This window comes from Caretta caretta, chromosome 4 (assembly GCF_965140235.1).
Source record: "Caretta caretta isolate rCarCar2 chromosome 4, rCarCar1.hap1, whole genome shotgun sequence".
Classification (NCBI taxonomy): Eukaryota; Metazoa; Chordata; order Testudines; family Cheloniidae; genus Caretta; species Caretta caretta.
Window position 1 is genome coordinate 45,676,506 of NC_134209.1, and position 22,480 is coordinate 45,698,985.

General features: G+C 40.0%; 1 protein-coding gene across 45 annotated transcripts in view; it reads left to right on the forward strand.

Annotated features, from left to right (window-relative positions):
* The window catches only part of ANK2 (ankyrin 2), a 565,434-nt gene that overhangs the window by 309,006 nt on the left and 233,948 nt on the right, over positions 1 to 22,480 (forward strand). For 5 of the 45 annotated variants that reach the window (XM_075127589.1, XM_075127587.1, XM_075127590.1 and 2 more), the window contains exon 1: positions 5,378 to 5,583. The exons of 23 other annotated variants lie outside the window; for them this stretch is intronic. In XM_075127589.1, coding sequence (XP_074983690.1) covers positions 5,449 to 5,583 — 135 coding nt within the window. In that variant the 5' untranslated portion in view covers positions 5,378 to 5,448. Of the gene's footprint in view, positions 1 to 5,375; positions 5,584 to 22,480 lie in introns of those variants that run through there. 17 more of the 45 variants (XM_075127600.1, XM_075127609.1, XM_075127601.1 and 14 more) reach the window with 10 other exon arrangements.

The following is a 22,480-nucleotide window of genomic DNA, read 5'->3' on the forward strand; positions in this document are numbered from 1 at the left end:
TGGTTTATTATTCAGAAACAGGGACTAAGATACTTTAATGTCTACTCCAGAGCTTCATAACTGAAAACCTGGCCTTTGTTTTTGGTTTGCTAGCTGCCGCCTTAGATGATAGTTTTGAAAAACAATAGTACAGTCCATAACAACAATCGCAAAAAGAGTATGGGAACTTACAAAGATATTGCAAATATGTCCCTCCATGAGGACTTTGAATCCTACATCCCAAGATACATACTTTGTTTGACTATCATGCCCTAACTAAGTTTGGCAAAACATGAAAATGTTTGCTTTCTGAGTAATTTGCCCTAATGACTTTGAACCATTTTGACAAACAACAGTAATATTGTTAAAAGGACTCTGGCAGAAAGCTTATCCCTTGCTCTGTCAGATGTCTACACAGATTGTAACTGTCTACATGCGTTATTTCTAAGGAATGCATGCTGCTCAGTATTCACCATCTTTTCCCCTCCAGCTGATACACTGGTCTTTCTTTTTCTTTTTTCTCGTCTTCTATTAATTGACCACTTTATGTCAGGAACTAGTGGAACAGAAAAGCTACCATGGCCAGGGGCTGCATTAAGCACTCACAAGGATGTGTGACAGGAAAGGTGCTAGTTGGTCAAATAGGCTCTTTCGTGTTTGGGCTTTTAATATGGGAAATGAGGCAATTTAATCTTGAAAAAATGTCTAACCAGCTGTCCAGTGAATGGATTGGTCATTTATGTGAAGCTGCTCCTTGGAAATCCATTGTTTTTACAGCTGTAAAATTGATTTCTGAGGTTGTTTATTCAAATCTGTTTGGGCAGAAATCACCATCAGCAGTAAAGCATAATGGATTTAAGCCTTCACACTTCCCCATTTCCAGCCCTCTACAAAAATCTGTGATGTGCTATAACTTCTCATCACAAGTAGATCTTTTAAATCAATACTTAATGCCTACATCCTCTTGGGATCCCTTGGTTTTGCAGATGTTCTTTACTCAGTGAAATGATCTGCCCATGCAAATGGGTCACCTCCTCACACAGCAAAGTCCCAGTGTGTGCATGAAACTATAGAGGAACAATTTTTGTGCTCATTTTAGAACCATTTCCTTTCTCTGTAAATGTAATTGTCTTTCAGACATTAATGACTGTTTTTCTTAGCATTACCACATCCATGCAGTTAGGAAATGAGACCTATGAAAAAGAAGGAACAATGGTCTGCACCAGCTGAGGAGGCCAGCTGATGGAAGAAGGCCTGAAGAAACTAAAGGTCTGAATAAAACTGGGGACTTGTGACAGTACATAGCACAGTCAAGATTTTAAAACAAGATGCCATTGCCTCTGTATGCTGTTCTCATTGACCCTGATTCCGGGGTTTAAAATGTGGAGCTGAGCTGATTGAGGCAAATGGCTTGTTAGTATGTCAGCAAGTTGTGTTATTGCCTGAGAATGTTTTACTCAATATTATAATTAACAGCTAAGGGTGATCTGAAAGGCATTAAAGAGACAATAACATGTTTTTCTGATTTTTTTTTTTTTAAATGTTGCTCTATTTCTGCATTTGGCAGAGCTTCACAGGCTTCCCCTGTTTGTATAGGCCTTCCACACAGCAGGAGGGAGAGAAAAGTTATTTATAAAAAGAGAGGTATGTTTGTGCAGCTAACACAAGGCGACCCATGAGAAGGTGTAATCCCTGAAACCTACCTATAACTCCTTTTTAAAAAATGAATAAATTTCAATTTGACAGTGTCCCTTTAAGATGAAGAGATGCTGTATTTTCTCAGTTTAGGTCTCAGTCTAGCAAAACACATAAATAGCTGCTTACCTTTAAATAAGCATGTGTTTGTGTTTTACTGGATCAAGACCTCCATGCACATGGATTTGTTGCACATATTTATGAATGAGAATCTGTAGAGGTAACTCAGTGAAGGAGAAAATGAATTTATTTACCAACAACTGGAGTACTTAAAATATCCCAATATAGAGCAGATAATGTAACCATAAGAGGTCTAACCTCAATTCCTGAGGACATGATCTTTGTTTAAAGAAATGGTTCGGTGCCACAAATGAGGGAGCATGACCTATTGATTTGGTGTGACTGGATAGGAGGAGGCAGTTCATTGTAGTAAAAAAGCTCTTTTGTACACTAGTTATGTAGATACCAGAATATATACCACACATGTGGTGATGATCTTCAAGTGATAAATTGGAGATCTATGTGAGAAATGAATTTTGCATACAGCTTAATTGTCCCACCTGCCCTCTACCTATAATATCTGCCACCCATGGGCTTAAGTGAACTTTCCCTGAACAATTTCAACTAACTGCAAGTTCTGTTTTAAACCTACATGACGTAACAGTAGTTCCTCTTTCTGCCCCTAATTGTGGGGCAGCTTTTAAGTATCTGAAAGTTAGACTAAAATAAAACCTGTAACTGTCACATCATAGCTATGTGTTGTGTTGTGTTGTGAGCTATGTATTGTACCTGAGATTTAACTCAGTTTTTTTTTTTTTTGATTGGCCTGATTTCAAGTTGACAGTGTCCTTTAAAAAAAAAACCCAGATATGTGGGTGTCAGCGTGTGGGTGTGTTTCTTTTTACGTGTATAAGCCTTGGTTATATGAACTTTGTCTGAGTCAAGGATTTGGCATTTTCTGTTTTTGCTATTTTTGTCATAATAGATGTAACAGAAGGTGGGAGTTATTGTCTGAACCACAACAGTTTATAAATCTTAAGAAGGACAGGACTATGAGAAAACCAAGGCGAACATGAAGAGAATGAACCCGAGACAATGAGGAACAGATTACCCTTGCACATTTATTAAAAGTCCTTAAACACCATGGATGACAATTACCATAGTGTTGTGGGAAATAAATTATGCAATTTTATACCTGGGCTGTACGTCATGCAGTTACTGAGGTGTCAGAGGTCACTCTAATACTTACTGGAGCTTGAACTACCAAGAAACTGCTCTTAGTGTGATGTGTGTGTGTGTGTATATATATATTACGTTATATTATTACAAGCTAGATATGCTGAAAGCTTTTTTATTCATACATTTTTATACTTTAAATTCAGGTTGTTTGGATATGGAGTTAAGAATTTAATCATTTAAACTATTTTCCTACTGGGCTTAAATGGCTGGCAGAAATGTTGTTATTGGGGACATTTTGTGAATCAGATTTTATCTACCTCTGGATAGGTATAAATATAGCTAGGTAAGTTGTCAGGGTTCCCTCCCCACTCTGAACTCTGGGGTACAGATGTGGGGACCCGCATGAAAGACCCCCTAAGCTTATTTCTACCAGCTTAGGTTAAAAACTTCCCCAAGGCACAAATCCTTCCTTGTCCTTGGATAAGTATTGCTGCAACCACCAGGTGAGTAAGACAAAGATTCAGGAAAAGGACCACTTGGAGTTCCTGTTTCCCTAAAATATCCCCCCAAGCTCCTTCACCCCGTTTCCTGTGGAGGCTTGAGAATAATATACCAACCAAATAGGTTAACAAGGTGAGCACAGACCAGCCCCTTGGGTTTTTAGGACACTAAAAAACAATCAGGTTCTTAAAAACAGAACTTTATTATAAAAAACAAAATAAAAGAAGCACCTCTGTAAAATCAGGATAGAAGATAATTTACAGGGTAATCAGATTCAAAACACGGAGGATTCCCCTTTAGGCAAAACTTCAAAGTTACAAAAAACAGGGATAAATCTCCCTCTTAGCACAGGGAAAATTCACAAGCTAAAAAGAAAAGATATGCTAATGCATTTCTACGCTATTACTTACTATTTCTGTAAGTTTAAATGTATCATTCAGTAGGAGCTAGATTACTTGCTTGGTCTCTCTCTTTGTCTCCGAAGAGAACATACACAAGCCCACAACAAAAACCTTCCCCCACAGATCTGAAAATATCTTCTCCCCTTATTGGTCCTTTTGGTCAGGTGCCAACCAGATTATCTGAGCTTCTTAACACTTTACAGGTAAAGGAGGGATTTTATGCTACCAGTATCTGTATGTAGTAATATACTGTTAGCTCTTTTGTACAGAGGTTATCGCTCAAGGGCACTAGTGTATAAATAATACTGCCCAAAGTTTGGTTAGGGAACTGAACCAATCCCATATGGAAAGGCTTATCAATCAAGGGAAAAGTAGAGTCATAAATCAACCTGACATAATGAATCCTATATGGGTCAATATCCTAAAGGGGAAAATATCACTATCTGTTTATAACTCTCACAGATACGAAGGATAACTGGGTATAAATCAAGAGGACACCATGGGGACTGCTGTGGTATTTTAATACTGCAATAGTTTGAAACTTGAAAGAGAAAAATGTTGGGTTAATGCTTCTGGCTTTTGAGGAACATCATTCAGTTTCTGAGGAATTTCAGACCAAGTTCATGTGGCATATACACATTTCCACTCGTGGACTGAATGCATACATCTCAAGATGATGTTTTAGCAAAGATACAGCATGCTCTACTACAAGCCAATATTTACTGATATACTGGCTTTACAGATGCATTTGCTATCTGCTATATTTCCTTGTTAGTTTTGCCGGTTTCAAGCTCTGCAGGGAGTTTCTTAAAGTTAAGGAATAGTGGGCTAGTTCCAAAAGGGGATGCTCCATACAGCTGTTATTCTACCTGATACGACCCTGAAGGTCAATACAAAGGCAGAGGGAAAGCCTTTATATTCTGATTTAAAAAAAAAATGAAAATATGGTCTAGACAAGATTTAACATAAACAAAAGGGTCAGAAACTATTGCTTAAATTACAACTGAATATCTATAAAACCATATACAACATACAAATCAATCCAAAATGAGCTCATCCTGATTAATATATGAGTGAACTTTAAACAACAAAAGAATGATTAATATAAATGGTCATGAAAAATGTGCTTATACATTTTGATTGTCTTTTGTTTTGTTAAATACCAAATAGATGCCATTTGAATTAATCAGGGTTTTCTTGTGTTGGAAACTTGCAAGACATTAGCAACATTCTGAAATTTAGTGCTTTGTATAAACACAGTTAGACGGAGAGCGGTAGGAAAAGAATCAAAACAGTCAAAGGCATGCAACTGGGTAATTCAATAACCCTCACATGTAGAGGCATTTCACACAGTAGGACTTCAACTCTGTGCTAGGCAGGCTGACTGTATGCTGGAAAGCAGCTCCCCCCTCAACTCCATTTACATGCATAGCTGGCCTAGTAGGTGTAAAAATAGACAGGCAGCGCCTGAATTGGAAATGGTCAGTGAACGCTGTCTGCAGTTGCTGGGGTTTCGAGTTCTCTTTGACACAGGCCAGCTAGGAAGGGAGGGAGGGAAGATATTCAAGGGAGCACAGCATAGGAGTGAGTGATCATCTTTCTGCATTGTCTAAGTCAGCTGCCCTTTGGGAACACTGGGCACAGTCCATAGTGAAGGATAAACCCACTTGCAGGAATTGATAGAAGAACTGATATGGGCAATGCACCCGTTTGCCAGTCTTGTCACACAGGCAAGAGTATAAGAGCACAAGGGAACATACAGGATTTGGATAAAATTCCTGATTACTATGGATACAACAATGAAGAAAGCAAAGATCCCGAGGCTCAGGTAAGTCTTAACTGGTGAAAACAGACGAAAGACAGGGGAAAAAGTTAAGAATGCATGTAGAACTATATATCTTAGACTTGAAAGGGACCTCTTTGCTCAAACTCTTTTGAGGCTGCTGGATAGTAGCCTGCCCAGTTAAGCAGTGTGGTAGAAGAGTGTGTGTGTGTCTGTGTGTGTGTGTGTGAGAGAGAGAGAGTGTGTTTTTAAGCTGGTGCTGTTGCATTTGCTATTGTGGCACTAAGAGTAATGAAAAAGATGGCACTATGCTGAGCAGTAGCTTGAATATATTTTCAGGTACCAAGTAGTCTAGGAATGTAGGCAGCAGAGAACTTCATGTGATCTTAAGTGCTATGAAAGCATGGATATACTATAGTATTTTAGCCTACCTTACTGCCATAATCATCCTGCATTGATAGATTAGTCACAGATTATCACTGGTTTCACTGTTCACTAGAAATCTAGCAACATTATTTCTGGGTTTGTGGTTCTACAGTAGGGACCCTTGCCTGCAAATCCTTAATCCCATAAGTAGTCCCATTGAAGTCAATGGGACTACTCAGGCACGTAAGGACTATACAGATGAGTGTTTGCAGGAGCTAGACTTAGGTATACTTATTTCTTGCAAATTATGACTATCAGATTAAAACATACGAGTAACTTTCCTGTATCTAAGAGGAAAAAAGTAATGTGAATTGAATTTCTGTGTTACTTAAGCAGCAAGTGAAGTGCCCTTTTCCTCTGTTGCTCTTATTCCCCATGCTCAGTGTGAATAGAAAACTACAATCAGGGCCAGATCCTGCCACCCTTGCTCTAACTAGTCTTTTACTATACAAGTAATCCCACTGAAACAATGAGAGCAAAAGTGTACTACTCACTGAGTGTCATGCAGACTTAACACCTGAGCTGACTGAGTTACTTTTGCAGCTAGTGCTGTGGTCACCAAAGCTAAATTGCCTTGAGGGATTTAATATTTTTACATATTGACTCTGTTTCACTGATTTGTGTCATGGCCTTCATGACAACTGTGGGATTATCTCAAATGTCTTTTGGGTCGACTCATTCACGAATACATACTCCGGATAAGTTCCTTGGTGTGAATATACCTCTGTCATTGTCTGCTCAGGTTTTCATGGTGAACAAATGACCTACAACGGATGAAGTAGGAGAGGGGAGAGAGCATCCTTGTCAGAAGATCACTGACTCTGACCATATGAATCATAGAGAGGTTTAGCTCTCCTATTCCATGGATGTGATAGAACTCTCAGTTCCTGTCATAAATATAAAGGGAAGGCTAACCACCTTTAAATCCCTCCTGGCCAGAGGAAAAAACCCTTTCACCTGTAAAGGGTTAAGAAGCTAGTATAACCTCACTGGCACCTGACCAAAATGACCAATGAGGAGACAAGATACTTTCAAAAGCTGGGAAGAGGGAGAACATCAAAGGGTCTGTGTCTGTCTGTGTGATGCTTTTGCCAGGGACAGAACAGGAATGGAGTCTTAGAATTTAGTAAGTAATCTAGCTAGATATGCGTTAGATTATGATTTCTTTAAATGGCTGAGAAAATTAAGCTGAGCTGAATAGAATAAATATTCCTGTCTGTGTGCCTTTTTTGTAACTTAAGGTTTTGCCTAGAGGGATTCTCTGTGTTTTGAATCTAATTACCCTGTAAGGTATTTACCATCCTGATTTTACAGAGGTGATTCTTTTGTACCTTTTGCTTCTATTAAAAGTCTTCTTGTAAGAAAACTGAATGTTTTTTCATTGTTCTTAAGATCCAAGGGTTTGGGTCTGTGGTCACCTATGCAAACTGGTGAGGTTGTTTTTTTTACCAAACTTTCCCCAGGAAGTGGGGTGCAACATTTTGGTGAGGATTTTGGGGGGAAAGACGTTTCCAAACAATGCTTTCCCAGTAACCCCAAGAAACGTTTGGTGGTGGCAGTGGAAGTCCAAGGGCAAAGGGTAAAATGGTTTGTACCTTGGGGAAGTTTTAACCTAAGCTGGTAAAAGTAAGCTGGGGGACTTTTCATGCAGGTCTCCACATCTGTACCCTAGAGTTTAAAGCGGGGAAGGAACCTTGACAGTTCCAATCTTGTCATCTGCACAATCTCCTACAGCAGAACTGTTCTAGGGTTTGGGCTATCATTCAGCTGTACTGTCTTCATGAGATTTCAGACAAATGTTTCTTAGTGCAGGGAGCTGTCAGTATAAATCAATGTATTTGGCATAATAGAAGCAGTGGCAAAGAGCAAGGAGCAAACTCACCTTCCCTAATTTACAGCCATTTTCAAGATCAGAGGTTCTGGCTTCACTAGGAGTGTCCAGCCAGCCACCTTTGTGATGGATTCATGCCACTTGTGATCGATGAAAATTACTGAGGAATGCCTAACCCTTTATAGAGAGAGATTGGTAGATTCCTCCTTCAGAGAGAGGAAGCTGCCTGAAACCTTTAAAAACCTTTAGCCGGCGATTTAAAAAAAATCCTTTTTTGCGGATTCTGAACTTTTCCTACATAAGGTGAGGTCATTGAGAAGGTGGTAGCAGGCCAAAAGCAGCAAAATTGTTTTGGATCCTTATCAATTAGGTTTCAGAGCTGCCTGTGGCATGGAGGCAGCACTACCTTCATTGGCTCTTCAGGGCAGTGGACAGAGATCGGACATCCAGGGTGACACTGTCTGTAATACTATTAATCATGAGGTTCTTTTGATTTCTGTGTGGCACTGGCAGGGATGGAGGGAGTCACTTTAGGGCAGGTTTCTCATTCCACTTGTAAAGGACCCAGAAAATTACAAAGGGCAATTGCCTTTCTTGGATTGGCTTGTGGAGTCTCATTGCATTCACTGTTGTCAGTTCTTCATACAAGATAAAAAGACAGCTCTGTAAAAGAAAGTGTCAACCAAGTTTTGTGGTGATGTGGGAAATACAGTGAATATATCATCTCTTCTGAAATACAGGTATGGTATCTGGCACAGTATCTTCTTGTCTTTTTATGGTATTATTTGCTACTTAACCGGGACCTTGTTTACTGTCCTACTTTCAGCAAGATGGAATGTGGGTCTTCGTGACCAATGGAAAAGACTAGCATCAGGCTGGGTTTGGTGGCTCAGTGAAAACTTGCAGCAGATGCAACATCCAAAGTTTAATTCAGTTGGTGTACAGCCATCTTGAACAGCTAAATTGTTTTGATTAATCTGATCCCTTCTAAATTGAAATTAAAAACAGCTTTCTCTGCTACTTCAGGCCCCACTCACTAAAGAAATCATTCAGTGTGTTGGAAACAGTACTTTCACTCAGCTTTCCAGAATTGTCTGTATTGTGCAAAATAACTTTTTCAGGTGAGATGTCAAACTGCTGGATATGGTGTTTTTTTGTTTGGTTGTTCTTTTTAAGCAAGCAGGGCTCATTTTTTAAAAGGCTATTTAAAAAAAATCAAATAAGTCTGTTAAAGATTTTAAGAAAGTAAACTACTCTAGAGTGATTTTTATTTTTATTATGAAGAGATTGGTCTCAAATGGCAGAAAACAGGAGTTTGATGGACTCACAATAATTTTTCTCTCTTCCTTTCATACCCTCCTGGCCTAATCATGCTGCTACTTGGCAGTGTGGTCTGATCAAACATGTGAGTGTTTGAGACTAAGGAGAACAGACTGCTTTCTGACCTTTTTGGGGCATGGCTTTCACTGCATCATTCTAAGGAGGAATGTCTCCTTCCTGTGGTCGGTGTATTGGACTTGGTGCAACACAGCCATTTCCCTTAGATCTTGCTGTGAGGACAGAAAATGCCCCTGGGTAGGCTTATACTGAAACATGTGACAGAAACCCTGTGTGACAACTAAATCCAATGCAAGTGAAAGTGAAACCCACCCTTCATGACACTTTAATAGGCAAATACAAAGCCATAGATAAAAGCATTCCCAAAATGCGGGGTTAAAAATAAAGGTCCAAATCAGAACCAGCTCACATTTTGGACTATTCAGATTTTGTCCATTATAGAGAGACTTGGTGATTTGGATCTGACTTTTTGGCTTGTGGTCATCCAGCTTATCTTAAATATTCATGGTAAATAGGCCCAATGGCCTGTGATGGGATGTTAGATGGGGTGGGATCTGAGTTACCCAGGAAAGAATTTTCTGTAGTATCTGGCTGGTGAATCTTGCCCATATGCTCAGGGTTTAGCTGATTGCCAATTTTGGGGTCGGGAAGGAATTTTCCTCCAGAGCAGACTGGAAGAGGCCCTGGAGGTTTTTCGCCTTCCTCTGTAGCATGGGGCATGGCTCACTTGCTGGAGGATTCTTTGCTCCTTGAAGTGTTTAAACCACAATTTGAAGACTTCAATAGCTCAGACATAGGTGTGAGGTTTTTTTTGTAGGAGTGGTGGGTGAGATTCTGTGGCCTGCGTTGTGCAGGAGGTCAGACTAGATGATCATAATGGTCCCTGTTGACCTAAATATCTATGAATCTATGAATCTGAATATTGTATGTAGCTCTATGAATCTGTGAATCTGAATATTGTATGTAGCTGAAGGAAAATGTTATTCAGGCCTGGGTATGGTACTTGAGATTTGGGTACCATTATGTGCTTGGATAAGACGATGAAACCTAACTTTATATTTTAAAACCGTATTTGGAAATCTGACATGGCACAATGTAGCAGCCTCAGCTTGGGTCAAGCAGCAAGTCAAAATACTGATTCAAAAATTTCACAGGGCTGTCATAGGGTGACACTGATTGGCGCACCTTCCTGCTGCAGGCTATGGCATGACTGGCAAGCCTGCCTCAGTTTCCCCTCTGAGTCCCCAGTAACTCCATGCACACTTATCCTCTAGTCCATCAACAGTATTTATTACCAGAACATAGTTTATAAAAGTCTACAATAAAAGTTTCAGACATGGAGTTCATTTCTCACTCCTGTGCAAACAGTCATTAAAGATCACCTGATGCGTCATCCCACGACACCCCACATATCACAGACCATCACCTTCCACCATGCATGGGCTCTCTATCAGTCCTCTCCTGTTCTTGTAGCAGGACAGCTACCCCAGCCCTTCCAACAGGAGTGCAACCCTGCTCTTTTCGATGGGAATTGCTCTCTGGGGATGCATCCTGGCTAGGGAGCATACTTCATTTCCCCTGGCCCTCTCATAGTTCCCTTGAGTCCTACTCTCCATTCCTGGGGATGTCAGCAGGTAAGCTTCTCCATCTTTCCCTGCCATCAGTCCTCTCTGGCTCCAGATCTCCAGGAAACTCCCTCCGCTCTTGCTAATGCTCCTGCCGTCAGCCCTCAGCTTGGGGAGGCCAGCCACCAAACCCACTCTTACTGCTCTCTTGCCTTCAGCCTTCTCCCAGGAACCATAATCAATTTCTGGCAACTTTCATCTCCTGGCATTCCTGACTGAACCAGTTTGCTCAGACTCACTGGGACTCTCCCTAATATTTTTTTTTTTTTAGCCTCTAGGTGCTGCCCGGCCCTCTTAATTAGCCAAGTGGGAAGGAGCATCTACTCTGGCATGTGGGAGCTGGATCTGCTTCACTTACAGCGGTCAGCCTCCCCGGAACAAGTGCTATATCCAGATTTTTCTTTGCTCTCACAAGTCCTTCATTGACTTAGGGAAAGGCAGCTGGCAGTGAGTCCACTATGCCAGACTAATGAATATGGTGGGAGGACTCCTACAAATATCTGTGGCAGCTAGAGAGCTAAGTACCACAAAGGTTTTATAGAAGACTTTTGCAACTTGGATTCAAACCAAGGTTGATTCTGATGCTTAACAAGTTTTTGCATCAGTGTTGCCTGCTGGTACTGATGATGATATTGGCCCAGATTCAGCAAAGTAATTAGGCATGTGTTTAAGTCCATCTCTATTCAGCAAAGAATTTAAACACTTAGTATAATGAACATGTTTCAGTTGAAGTCAATAAGACTTAAGCAGATGCTGAAAATTAAGCACACACTTAAGAGCTTTGCTGAATAGAGATGGACTTAATTGGTTTTGGAAACACGATTGGGTTAGCATCTATACATATCAATAGGAAGGCAATCTCAAGTCTTCTTGAAAGAGGAACTACTGATGGCTAAGAAAAATGTAAAGAAACATAAGAAAAATATAATCGTTGTATGGTTCTGGAGTCGTGAAGGAGCAAAAAAGTCAAAGGTGTGGAACAATGCCATATATCATTATTGCTTTGAGAGACAATAACAGGGTACAAGGAAACTCAAACATTAATAGTGAACAAATGGGATTTTTCATGTCAGAACCACAAACCATAGCAATTGAAACCTAGATTTCCCCTAAAATATCCCGATGGAAAGCTATTCAGAGCTCCAGAATCCTGAAAAAATCTCCATGCTGAATGCATTATCTCTACCTTGTATAACCTTGTAACACACCAGGAATTATTAGCAAGACTTAAATTTCCCCATTAGTTACGTTTGTTGAAAGAAAAATATATGTGCTGGAAGTTAGAGGAAGCTCAGTGTGTCGAATACAACTTGCTGTGGACCCCTTTATCTTTTAAAAACACAAATCTATGATGAGACCTCGTATGACCTGTTATGAAAGTGTCACTTACACATATTAAAACTACTTTGAAAAAGCTTTAAAACCAGCATTAATTAATTTATCCCCCAAAAGATGCTTGAGATAACAGCATACATGAAAGTTGTACCTTGTTCTATTTTCTCAGCTCCTTTTCTGCAATACCTTGCTAAGCCTATTCTCTTTCATAGCTAAAAATTAGACGAAGGTTTTTAACCATCAGAGGAGTGAAGTTTTGGAATAGCCTTCCAAGGAAGCAGTGGGGGCAAAAGATCTATCTGGCTTTAAGATTAAACTCGATAAGTTTATGGAGGGGATGGTATGATGGGATAACATGGTTTTGGTAATTAAATGTTCATAAATAGGCCCAATGGCCTGTGATGGGCTATTAGATGGGGTGAGATCCAAGTTACCCAGGAAAGAATTTTCTGTAGTATCTGGCTGATGAATCTTGCCCATATGCTCAGGGTTTAGCTGATCGCGATATTTGGGATCGGGAAGGAATTTTCCTCCAGGGCTGATTGGAAGAGACCGTGGAGGTTTTTTGCCTTCCTCTGTAGCATGGGGCCCGGGTCACTTGCTGGAGGATTCTCTGCTCCTTGAAGTCTTTAAACTACGATTTGAAGACTTCAACAGCACAGATATAGGTGTGAGGTTTTTTTTGTAGGAGTGGTGGGGGAAATTCTGTGGCCTGCATTGTGCAGGAGGTCAGACTAGATGATCATAATGGTCCCTTCTGACCTAAATATCTATGAATCTATGGTAATATTTTTTTCTTAGTGACACACTAAATCTTAAATATAATTACACGCTTTATTTCTTCGTGGCTGCAACTTCTTCCTCTAGTAGAAGAGAGCTATAATCACCTCATATACCAAATAAAGGCAAACTATATTCATTCTTCCCATCTCCTTAGGCGATGCATAACTTTTGGCTCCTAGCTATTCCTTAATAGTACTTCCTATGGTATTCAGATTTTTATTTGTAAGCCAATATTAATTTGATACAAATGAATGTAATTTTAATGACTACACAGGTCCATCAAGAAACTGCATCTAATATAGTACACAACACAAATGCAAATATTTTTTCTTGTATCTATTTTCCCTGCATGCTTTTATTATAACAAACAATGTTTTTGTAATAAGTAGCAATAGGCCTGGTACCAGAGTTTGGACCCATATGCCAATCTCTGTGATGGCCAGGGTGTTCAGATGCAGGATTGTGATTTAGACCCAGATCAGTTGCTGTATTGCAAAACTAGCTCCACTGAAAGTTTTGTCAACTTTTTAGTCTACTTCACAACATTCCAAGATGAACTGATCTAATGGCTGCAAATGCCTCTCCAGCGCATCATCAAGTATCTACAACCTATCCTGCAGGACGATCCCTCACTCTCACAGACCCTGGGGAACAGGCCAGGCCTCACTTACAGACAGCTCCCCAACCTGAAGCAAATACTCACCAGCAACTACACACCACAGAACAAAAACACCAACCCAGGAACCAAACCCTGCAACAAACCCCAGTACCAACTCTGTCCACATATATATTCAAGAGACACCATCATAAGACCTAACCATATCAGCTACACCATCAGGGATTCGTTCACCTGCACATCTACCAATGTGATATATGCCATCATGTGCCAGCAATGCCCCTCTGCCATGTACATTGGCCAAACTGGACAGCCTCTACGCAAAAGAATAAATGGACACAAATCTGACATCAGGAATCATAACATTCAAAAACCAGTAGGAGAACACTTCAGTCTCCCTGGTCACTCAATAACAGACCTAAAAGTAGCAATTCTTCAACAAAAAAACTTCAAAAACAGACCCCAACTTGAAACTGCAGAACTGGAATTAATTTGCAAATTGGACACCATCAGATTAGGCCTGAATAAAGACTGGGAGTGGTTGGGTCATTACAAAACCTAAACCTAATTTCCCCAATACTAATTTCCCCCTACTGTTACTCAGACCTTCTTGTCAACTGTCTGAAATAGGCCACTCTCATTACCACTTCAAAAGTTATTTTTCCTCCCTTGGTATCCTGCTGTTAATTGAATTGTCTCGTTAGACTGACTTCACACTTGGTAAGGCAACTCACATCTTTTCAAGTATTTATACCTGCACCTGTATTTTCCACTCCATGCATCTGATGAAGTGGGTTCTAGCCCACAAAAGCTTATGCCCAAATAAATTTGTTAGTCTCTAAAGTGCCACGAGGATTCCTTGTTGTTTTTACCAAAACCTTTTCTGACAGCTGTCACCTCCAGCCTCTATAGAGGGGTAGTAAGTATTAATGGGTCAAAGCCACTGAGATTAAAGCAATAGTTAAATTGTTCTCCAAAGAGAGACTCAATCAGCTGCATGTTGTTAAAGAGGCCTTGGCTTGTGCAAGGACTCCCATACAGGAAAAGTTGCCATTCCATTTTGGCCATCTTTTCAGTAATTCATATGGTTAAGTTCGCGTGCTGGTAATTAGGTTTGAGAAGATGAGATAATTGCAAAGTTTTGTTGTGCCCTTTCCTTATACATGAATCCCATTCAAAGAATCTTTAATAATGTACCTATTTGTTTATTCAGATTGCTGTTTTAATTTTAAATTTTTTTAGCTCTGAATTAACTAATTCTGTACCTTTTATAAGGAAAAGGCATATGCCAGGATGAGTAATAAGAAGATACCTGTGCAACTTGCGTGTACAGAGAAATTTGCACAATTGGTTTGAGCACAGAAATAGTAATAAAATTACTGAGTTATTTGAAATTGACACCTTACATGATAATTGGGCAAGTCACTTAACTACTCTGTAAAACCTATCTCAAAAGAAAGTGCGCTGGAAATGAAAAATGCTACTATATATATAGTGCATATATATAGTATATATAGTTAGTTTGCGTATGAAATCTGCCTACTCTTAATAAAGTTTGGGAAATAACTCTTCATCTCTGATATCATTACTTCTCTTTACTCAGCCGTTTACAGACCTACCAGTGTCAGATCACTGAGCCTAATCTACTACAAGTGAAAGACATAGCTTTGCCAGTAGCCAGCATATCAGAAAGTTTGATAATGTGTTGTGATACTCTTCTCAAAAAATGCCTTGGCATTCTGGCTCACAGCTCCATTTTAGGCTTGCTATTCACAAAGCCATGTCACTGTTCAATGGTGATGCCCTCTGGAGAGCACCAGCACTTTGAGATCAGTATAGAAGATTGTTCTGAACATAGAAGATAAGATGCAAGTGGCTAAGAAATTTGTAGCTCTCAAGGTTTTGCAGCAAAGGTTCTACATACAAATATTTTCTTTTCGAGTCTCATTCATTTGAATATGGTGGCAAAAAATCTGCATATAAAATATGCAGTGTAAGGGTGCAGCTTCTGTGCAGTTTTATAGAGTTACACCCAATTGCATGCTGTCTGGTTTTAAACAGATGGTCTCTGAAACCAGAGATTAATCACATCAGTTGGGACAAAAATTTAGTGGTTGCCCCAAGGATATGATGGTAAATTTAACACTATAGGAAGTCTGGCATAATAAAAAACTAATGAGAAATGTTTTCATGTTATAAAGTGTGTGTGTGTGATATATATATATTCTATATAATATATATATTTCTGCATCTTGTAGCTTGGAAACATCAAAAAAGACAGAAACTGGATCTTATACCATGTGGCTTTACTATTGTGGATGGCTGAACCACATATATTGTGTTTTCCAGACATAACTTGTATATTTTAATGTGATGAACAAGCAAAGAATGAAGGGATTTTTAATGGACTAAATTCCACATTAACAGAGTTAACAAGCCATCAGCATTGCACTATGAAAGCAGCTGGTTTACAAACACTTCTTTGCCATTCTAAACATTGTGAGTGGTTGTAACACTGTCAAATAAAACCAGAAGCTCTTCACAATGACAGTTTCTGTGTTCCTGGACAGAAATGGTGTATATTTGATGATAATACAAGGCCAATTTCATCTGAACATTTTTAGGATTGGTAATTGATTGAATCTGCTGGCATATAACAGAGACAAGTTAATAAGCATATTTTGTTGCTCACCTGTCCATCAGGATCAGAGTTCTTTATCCTCCAAGGTCATATCCAACTAAGTGGATTCCATAAGATCAGATCTGTGTTTTATAGTCAACATTTTAAAGGTGAACTTAAAAGGAAAAAAAGAAAAGTTCTTTGAGATCTAAGATCATCAGTAGAATACATATTTAGACATAAAAGTTAATATATAAAATACATTATTTGCTTAACTGCACAGTACTTCAGTTTTGAATTTCATGCTTTCCCCCTTCAGTTAACACACTGTGTTTAAGGCACAGGAATAGGTCAACAGGCCTGGCTTCTAGTTGCCATTCCTTCATCCATTTCCTTTGTGATTTTGGACAAGATAGTTATTCTCCCTCGTTATTTCTCATTTTCCTTGTTTGAAACACAGGACCTAACTTGCAGGGAAATGGTGAGATTAAATTCCTTAATGTTTGCAAAGTGGTCTTGAGGATGCCATATTTACTGTAAAAGATTGTAAATATTACCTTTAAAGCTGTGCATGGAATGCAGTTCCCTGTGCTATTTTATCTGTTAGTGATGCCATTAACTGTTGCTCTATGCTGTAGTTATAGCAGGTAAAAAGCTGTTAACTTTTATAAATATTTTGTATATAGAAAGGGAATTTTGAACCTCTTTCCCAGTCATAAAATTCCAACTTGGTCCCTATAATAATACATTTTGTTTTGCAATAAAAATGACTTAACATGGTAGACTGGATGGCTTTGGTAATTTAATAGGAAGCCTGTCACCCTGTAACTGAAAAGTGAATCCACAAAATCTATAGGATTCAGACATAAAACTGAATTTTTATTCTAAACTCACTTGATCATGCCCAGCATTCCACCGGGTTCTAAGACAGGGTAGTCCCTCACCATACGTGCGGCAGTTGATAAATACAGGAAGGTGGATTGAGTAGAGAGTTTCACTTTTAACTATGACTTTCCTGGCTGTAACATTTTTAGAATGTCATTTTGATAAGAAGAAGCATTAATAGAAAGCTAAGTAAGAAAATAGGAATCTGAACAGAGCATATGAGACCCAAAAGGAAGACTGCTAACTATTCAAATACGGGATTACTTTCAACAATAGTGTATAGCTCAATTACTAGGAGTCCCTAAATTATATGTGGTTTAACAAGTGTTACATGCAGGCAAAAATTCTGGCATTGGTACTAGTCCTCAAGGTTGAAATCACAGCCAGTGTCAGCCATTCTTTAGCAAATATTATTTCTCTAAAATGTTTTCCTCTTTGCCTTCCTGTGTCTAATATCTTAAGAATTACAGTAGATACTGATAAAAGTAAATTTGTATTTAACCAGTCAAACTGGTTGCCACTACTGTAGTTAATGTTATGTCAGGAGTTTCATAATATATTTATACATGTTCATTGCTTTTGGAACATGTCTTCATTCTGGCTGAAATTCTTCAAGTTCAGTCACAAGCAAAAAGTAACTTTAAAAAAAATCTAACTTTTTTTATATAGAAAGATTGGAGCAAGATCACATCAATTGTTTTTGCACTATTTGACACTGGGTGAAAAACACTTTTCCCACTTAAAGTAAATTTTAAGATCTTTTTTAACTCATACATAACTCAAAACCAACTCAACATTGCACTATGACCCTTTTTTTGTATGAGTAAATAACAAAAACAAAACTATGAGATTTTAAAAGTTGGTTTTGCACATTGTGGCAGTAACTTGTTAACATCAGAGCTAACATCATCAGTTACATGTTATGTTAATTGGGACTATGGAGAGAGTTTTCAACATAACAAGCTTCCTCTGCAGACAGTTTTCAATACAGAAAAAGATTCTGAACGGAAATCTTTATGATCCTGCATAGCTTATAAATTTTCCAAGAATGAATCTTTTTTCTATAAGAGCAGAAAAAACATCATGAAATATTATTGGGTATTGTTTGAGAAATAGTATGTGTTCATGAACATTTACTACATATATATATATATATATACTGTCGTTCATATATATGGGGGCAGAGGTAAAGTTATATTTTACATTTCTAGACTTCTGAACAGGACTATTTCTGAAGCACACAGGGCACAAAATGAGACAGTTTGTGCTCCAAAGAGCTTGCAGTCTAAAAAGAGAAATAGAAGTTGGAATACAAAGGGGAAAACAGGAAAGAAATGTGTCTTTAGTAGAGACTTGCTTGAGGGTTGAAAGGTGTCTTGGCAAATTGGTATGGAAGAGGGTTGACATAGAAGAAACGAGATCTTCAAAACTGGCATAATTGTTAAATGATTAACCTTATTGTTATGTTAAAGAATTTTTTTTTTGTATTTTAATGAAATAATAACGTGGAAGTCACCAAAATATAGGAAGCAGATTTATTCAAAAGTAGTACAAGGAGTGTTTCTATTTACAGAATACACGATACCAAAGCATAATGTACAAAACTAAAATATCTGTTAGTATTACTATTACATTGCAAATAAAGAGGAGAATTAAACAAAACTATCCCAATTTCCCAGTTTTCTAGCACCACAGTTTTACTGGAAGGCCTTTTGTAGTGAAGACCTGGTTTGGGATCAGCACTTGGGAAATGTACCGCAGGACTGTATGGTAAACAATACTGGTTCTATCACAGTTGCTGTAAAAAATACACGTTTCTTCCAGGGGCCGATGAAACATTACAGTAACTACCTGTGATAGAGTGTATTTCCCCACACTGGCCCTAAAAGGGTAAATTAGGACAGGCAGGCCTAATTAACCAATTAAGCAGCAAGTAGGGGAGAGATGTAGGCTGCAAGGAGGCCACTAATTAGAAGCAGGCTCAGCTGGACAGGAACGGGAGGGGCCTGTATAAAGCCCAGGAGCGGAGAGCAAATGAGAAGGAGTCTGTAGTCACTTCCTGAGAGGAGGGAGAGTAGGTTGGCAAACCCAAAGAGGGAGGGGAGCCAGTTATGTAGGAAGAAGCAGAGGGAAACAGCAGCAAGGGCTAAGACAGTACAGGCCTTGGCTGCATGTTATAGGATCCCTGGGCTGGAATCCAGCGCAGAGGGTGGTCCTGGGTTCTCCTACTAGCCACTGGATAGTTACACAAGTGACACAGGGCATTGGAGATGTCAGCCGGACAGCTGGTCTGGGAGGACTGCAGTTTCCCCTGAAGGGGTAGAATTTAGTGACCTGGCCAGAGGGCCACACCGCAGACCAGAAGCTGCAGCTCGGAGAGCAAGAGAGGCTATACGCTGAGAGAAGATGATGGGTAGAGAGACTGCTGAGAAGTGTGCAGCACCTGGCGGAGCTAATTCCCAGAACAGCCAGGAGGAGGTGCTATGAGCGGTAAGGGAACCCCAACACACTACCACTGTATTTTTCACCTCAGCAGAGACCTCTCAAAATAATACGTGTTAGAAGAAAAACATGTTGATGCACCAAGCTTGTCAGTTTGTTACTTTCTACTGTAAAATATCAGTTGAATATTCTTTAATGGTTAAGTTCTACACAAGAAATGCAGCATAGCATCATTCATTTTCATAACATGGGATGACCTATAGCTCCCATGGTCTTATGTTTCCTTTTAATGGCTATAACTGTGCCTAATTCTTAATGGCCAAAATCTCTGATTTGCATGTGCAAATACAGTTTGAGTGTGTGCAAATGAAAGTTTGGGGGCACCTAAAGTTGGGTGTCCATAAATACAAGCTTCTTGGCAACCCAAGACTTTGCTGGTAAATGCTTAAGGCGCCTAGTTTTCTTCTTTTCTAGAGATGGCCTTGATTTTTGTTGGTGGTACATTTTCTTTTATAGAGAGAGTGGAAACTTGACTGTGGTCTGTGAATTTCTACCATCTATTAGAGAGCTCAGAAGGATGTGCATAGGTATGGAAAGTGCATTTGGTAACAAACAGTACAATAAATTCTCTGGGTTTTTTAATCATTTTTCCCCCTGCCCAAAAAAGTCACAGTGACAGGTGGTAACATCATGTAGTCAACCAAAAGTTGAAGAATCAGCTGGACTAATATTCTCAACTGCTGTGCCATTGAGAGGTGTCATGAGTTCTAATGAATATCTGCCCATAGGGAAACAAAATACTTCCCCAAGGATTATTCAAGCGATGGAGAAAGCCTGCAATAACCAGAAACCATGGTTTCACAGAACCTCAAACTACAGAAAACCCTGAGATTGATGAGTAGTAATAACATTTTCAGAGAGTAGATCTGAATTTATGAGAATACCAGTTGGTAAATTATATAGACAGTAGTATTGGTAAAAACTTGCTTCTTTAGACCTTGACAGTTACAAGGAAGGAAAAAAGATCTTGCCTTAAAAAACTGCAGAGTTGGCAGAGCAAGCTGGCACAGTAAATTACACACATTAGTATTCTGACTTAAGTGCGACCTGTTAGGTTGTCCAGGCTTTGAAATGTAGTACTGCATCTTTGAAAAGCTCATGAAAGTGGAATATTTCATTGGTATTTGTGAGTTTATAATTAAGAAATACATAACAATATACTCCATGTTCTGTATTACTATCATGTCTAATATCAGTGTAACAGGGTGGCTCACCACTTAAGGGCTGGAGGGTTAGGCAAGCCTGATTACAGAATGAGCCATACCTGGGAGAGACCAGGTGACTGCAGGCTCCTACTGCTCTAGGGCAATGGAGACAGCTAGGACTGAGCAGGCTCCAGTAGAGAGTCCTGGGAGTTAGGACAGCCAGATAGGGCCCACTAAAGCAGGAAGGGCCCCATGCAGCAAGGCCTGGGAGGAGGATGAGAAACTTGTTTGTGTGGACTTTTGGATGGACTTGAAAACTTTATTTAATTAAGTACAACCCAAAAAGTGATGGGAATGGACCAAAGAGTTTTGAGTTTCTTGAACAGCTCAAGAGAGGAAAGTGAGTTAGGCTGCCTGTAGCATGACCCTAAGCCACATGGGAGGTGGCTGGACCTCTATAAGCAGCTTTCGCTGAATTGCTGCTTTGGATCTTTGTCCCTTGGATGTTGTTGTGAGATATATGTTTCAAATGGATTTAAATGAAGAACATCATTGCTTGCTTCTCCTCCTTTTCTATAATGAAAAATATATTGGCCTACACAAGGGGTGGGCAAACTTTTTGGCCTGAGAGCCATATTAGGGTTCTGAAACTGTATGGAGGGCTGGGTAGGGAAGGCTGTGCCTCCCCAAACCCTAACCTCCCCCTCCCACTTCCCAACCCCCCTACTCCTTGTCCCCTGACCACCCCCTCCTGGGACCCCCTGCTGCTAACCGCCCCCCGGGATCCTACCCCCTATCCAACCCTCCCCGTCCCCTGACAGGCCCCCAGCTAAAGGCCTTTTCAGAATGTGGCCCTGCAAACATGGGCAGAGGACTCAGGAGGAGCCGGGGCAACTGTGCAGCCGGAGAGAAGCGGCAGTTTCCCCTTCAAAGCACCACTTCTCTCCAGCCGTCTGTGTGGCCACTGGTGCTCCTGCTGAGTCCTCCGGTCGTGCTCCCGCCACCTGCACCGCCCGCCTGCTCCCCGAGGCTGCAGGTGAGCCTCCATCCCTGCTCTCCCCTGCCCCTACAGTGCAGCCCCCTCCTGTGCTGGCGGCGCGGCGTGCTGAGGTTGTGGGGGAGGGAGGATAGTGGGGGAGGGGCTGGGGGCTAGCCTCCCCAGCCGGGAGCTCAGGGGCCAGGCAGGACGGTCCTGTGGGCCATAGTTTGCCCATCTCTGGCCTACACCAACAATATGTTCTGTTCTCTTTTCTGAGTGTACTGAGTATAATGCACCTGAACGCTACAAGGGTGTGTGTGTGTGTGTTTGTTTCTGACCATGTTCAAAGATCCACAAAGAGAAGAACGGAAAAATAAACTTGGATAATGTATTGGGGGAAAAAAAGTCCAACCAATTAATTTAGAATTACACTTCAGAATGCAGGGGAGCTCTTAAAGCATCATTATGGTTCTTATCAATGCAATAAATGCCAAAGATGTCCGTGATGGATAAGTCATTAATTTACAAAGCTACTGAAACTTTATTTGACTTTGAGATTCTCCTTATGCTCTTCAGTTGCTTTCCCCAATACCGGAGAACCAGATTCCGTAAGCACTCTCAGGCCCTACTTCCCAATGAGGCAAGTGATGCAGGAGCCATGGGTTGGGGACTTGAGTCTCCTCCCATCCTCTGGAAGGAGGAAACCTGGCAGCAGCAGAGTTGTTTTCATGAAAACAGTAGACTGATGATGTCGTCTAGCTTTTATTACTGTAGGGAGATCAGGGTGGATTTGATTTAAATCATGATTTAAATCACTAGTCAGGAAGACTTGATTTAATCATGGATTTCTACATAAA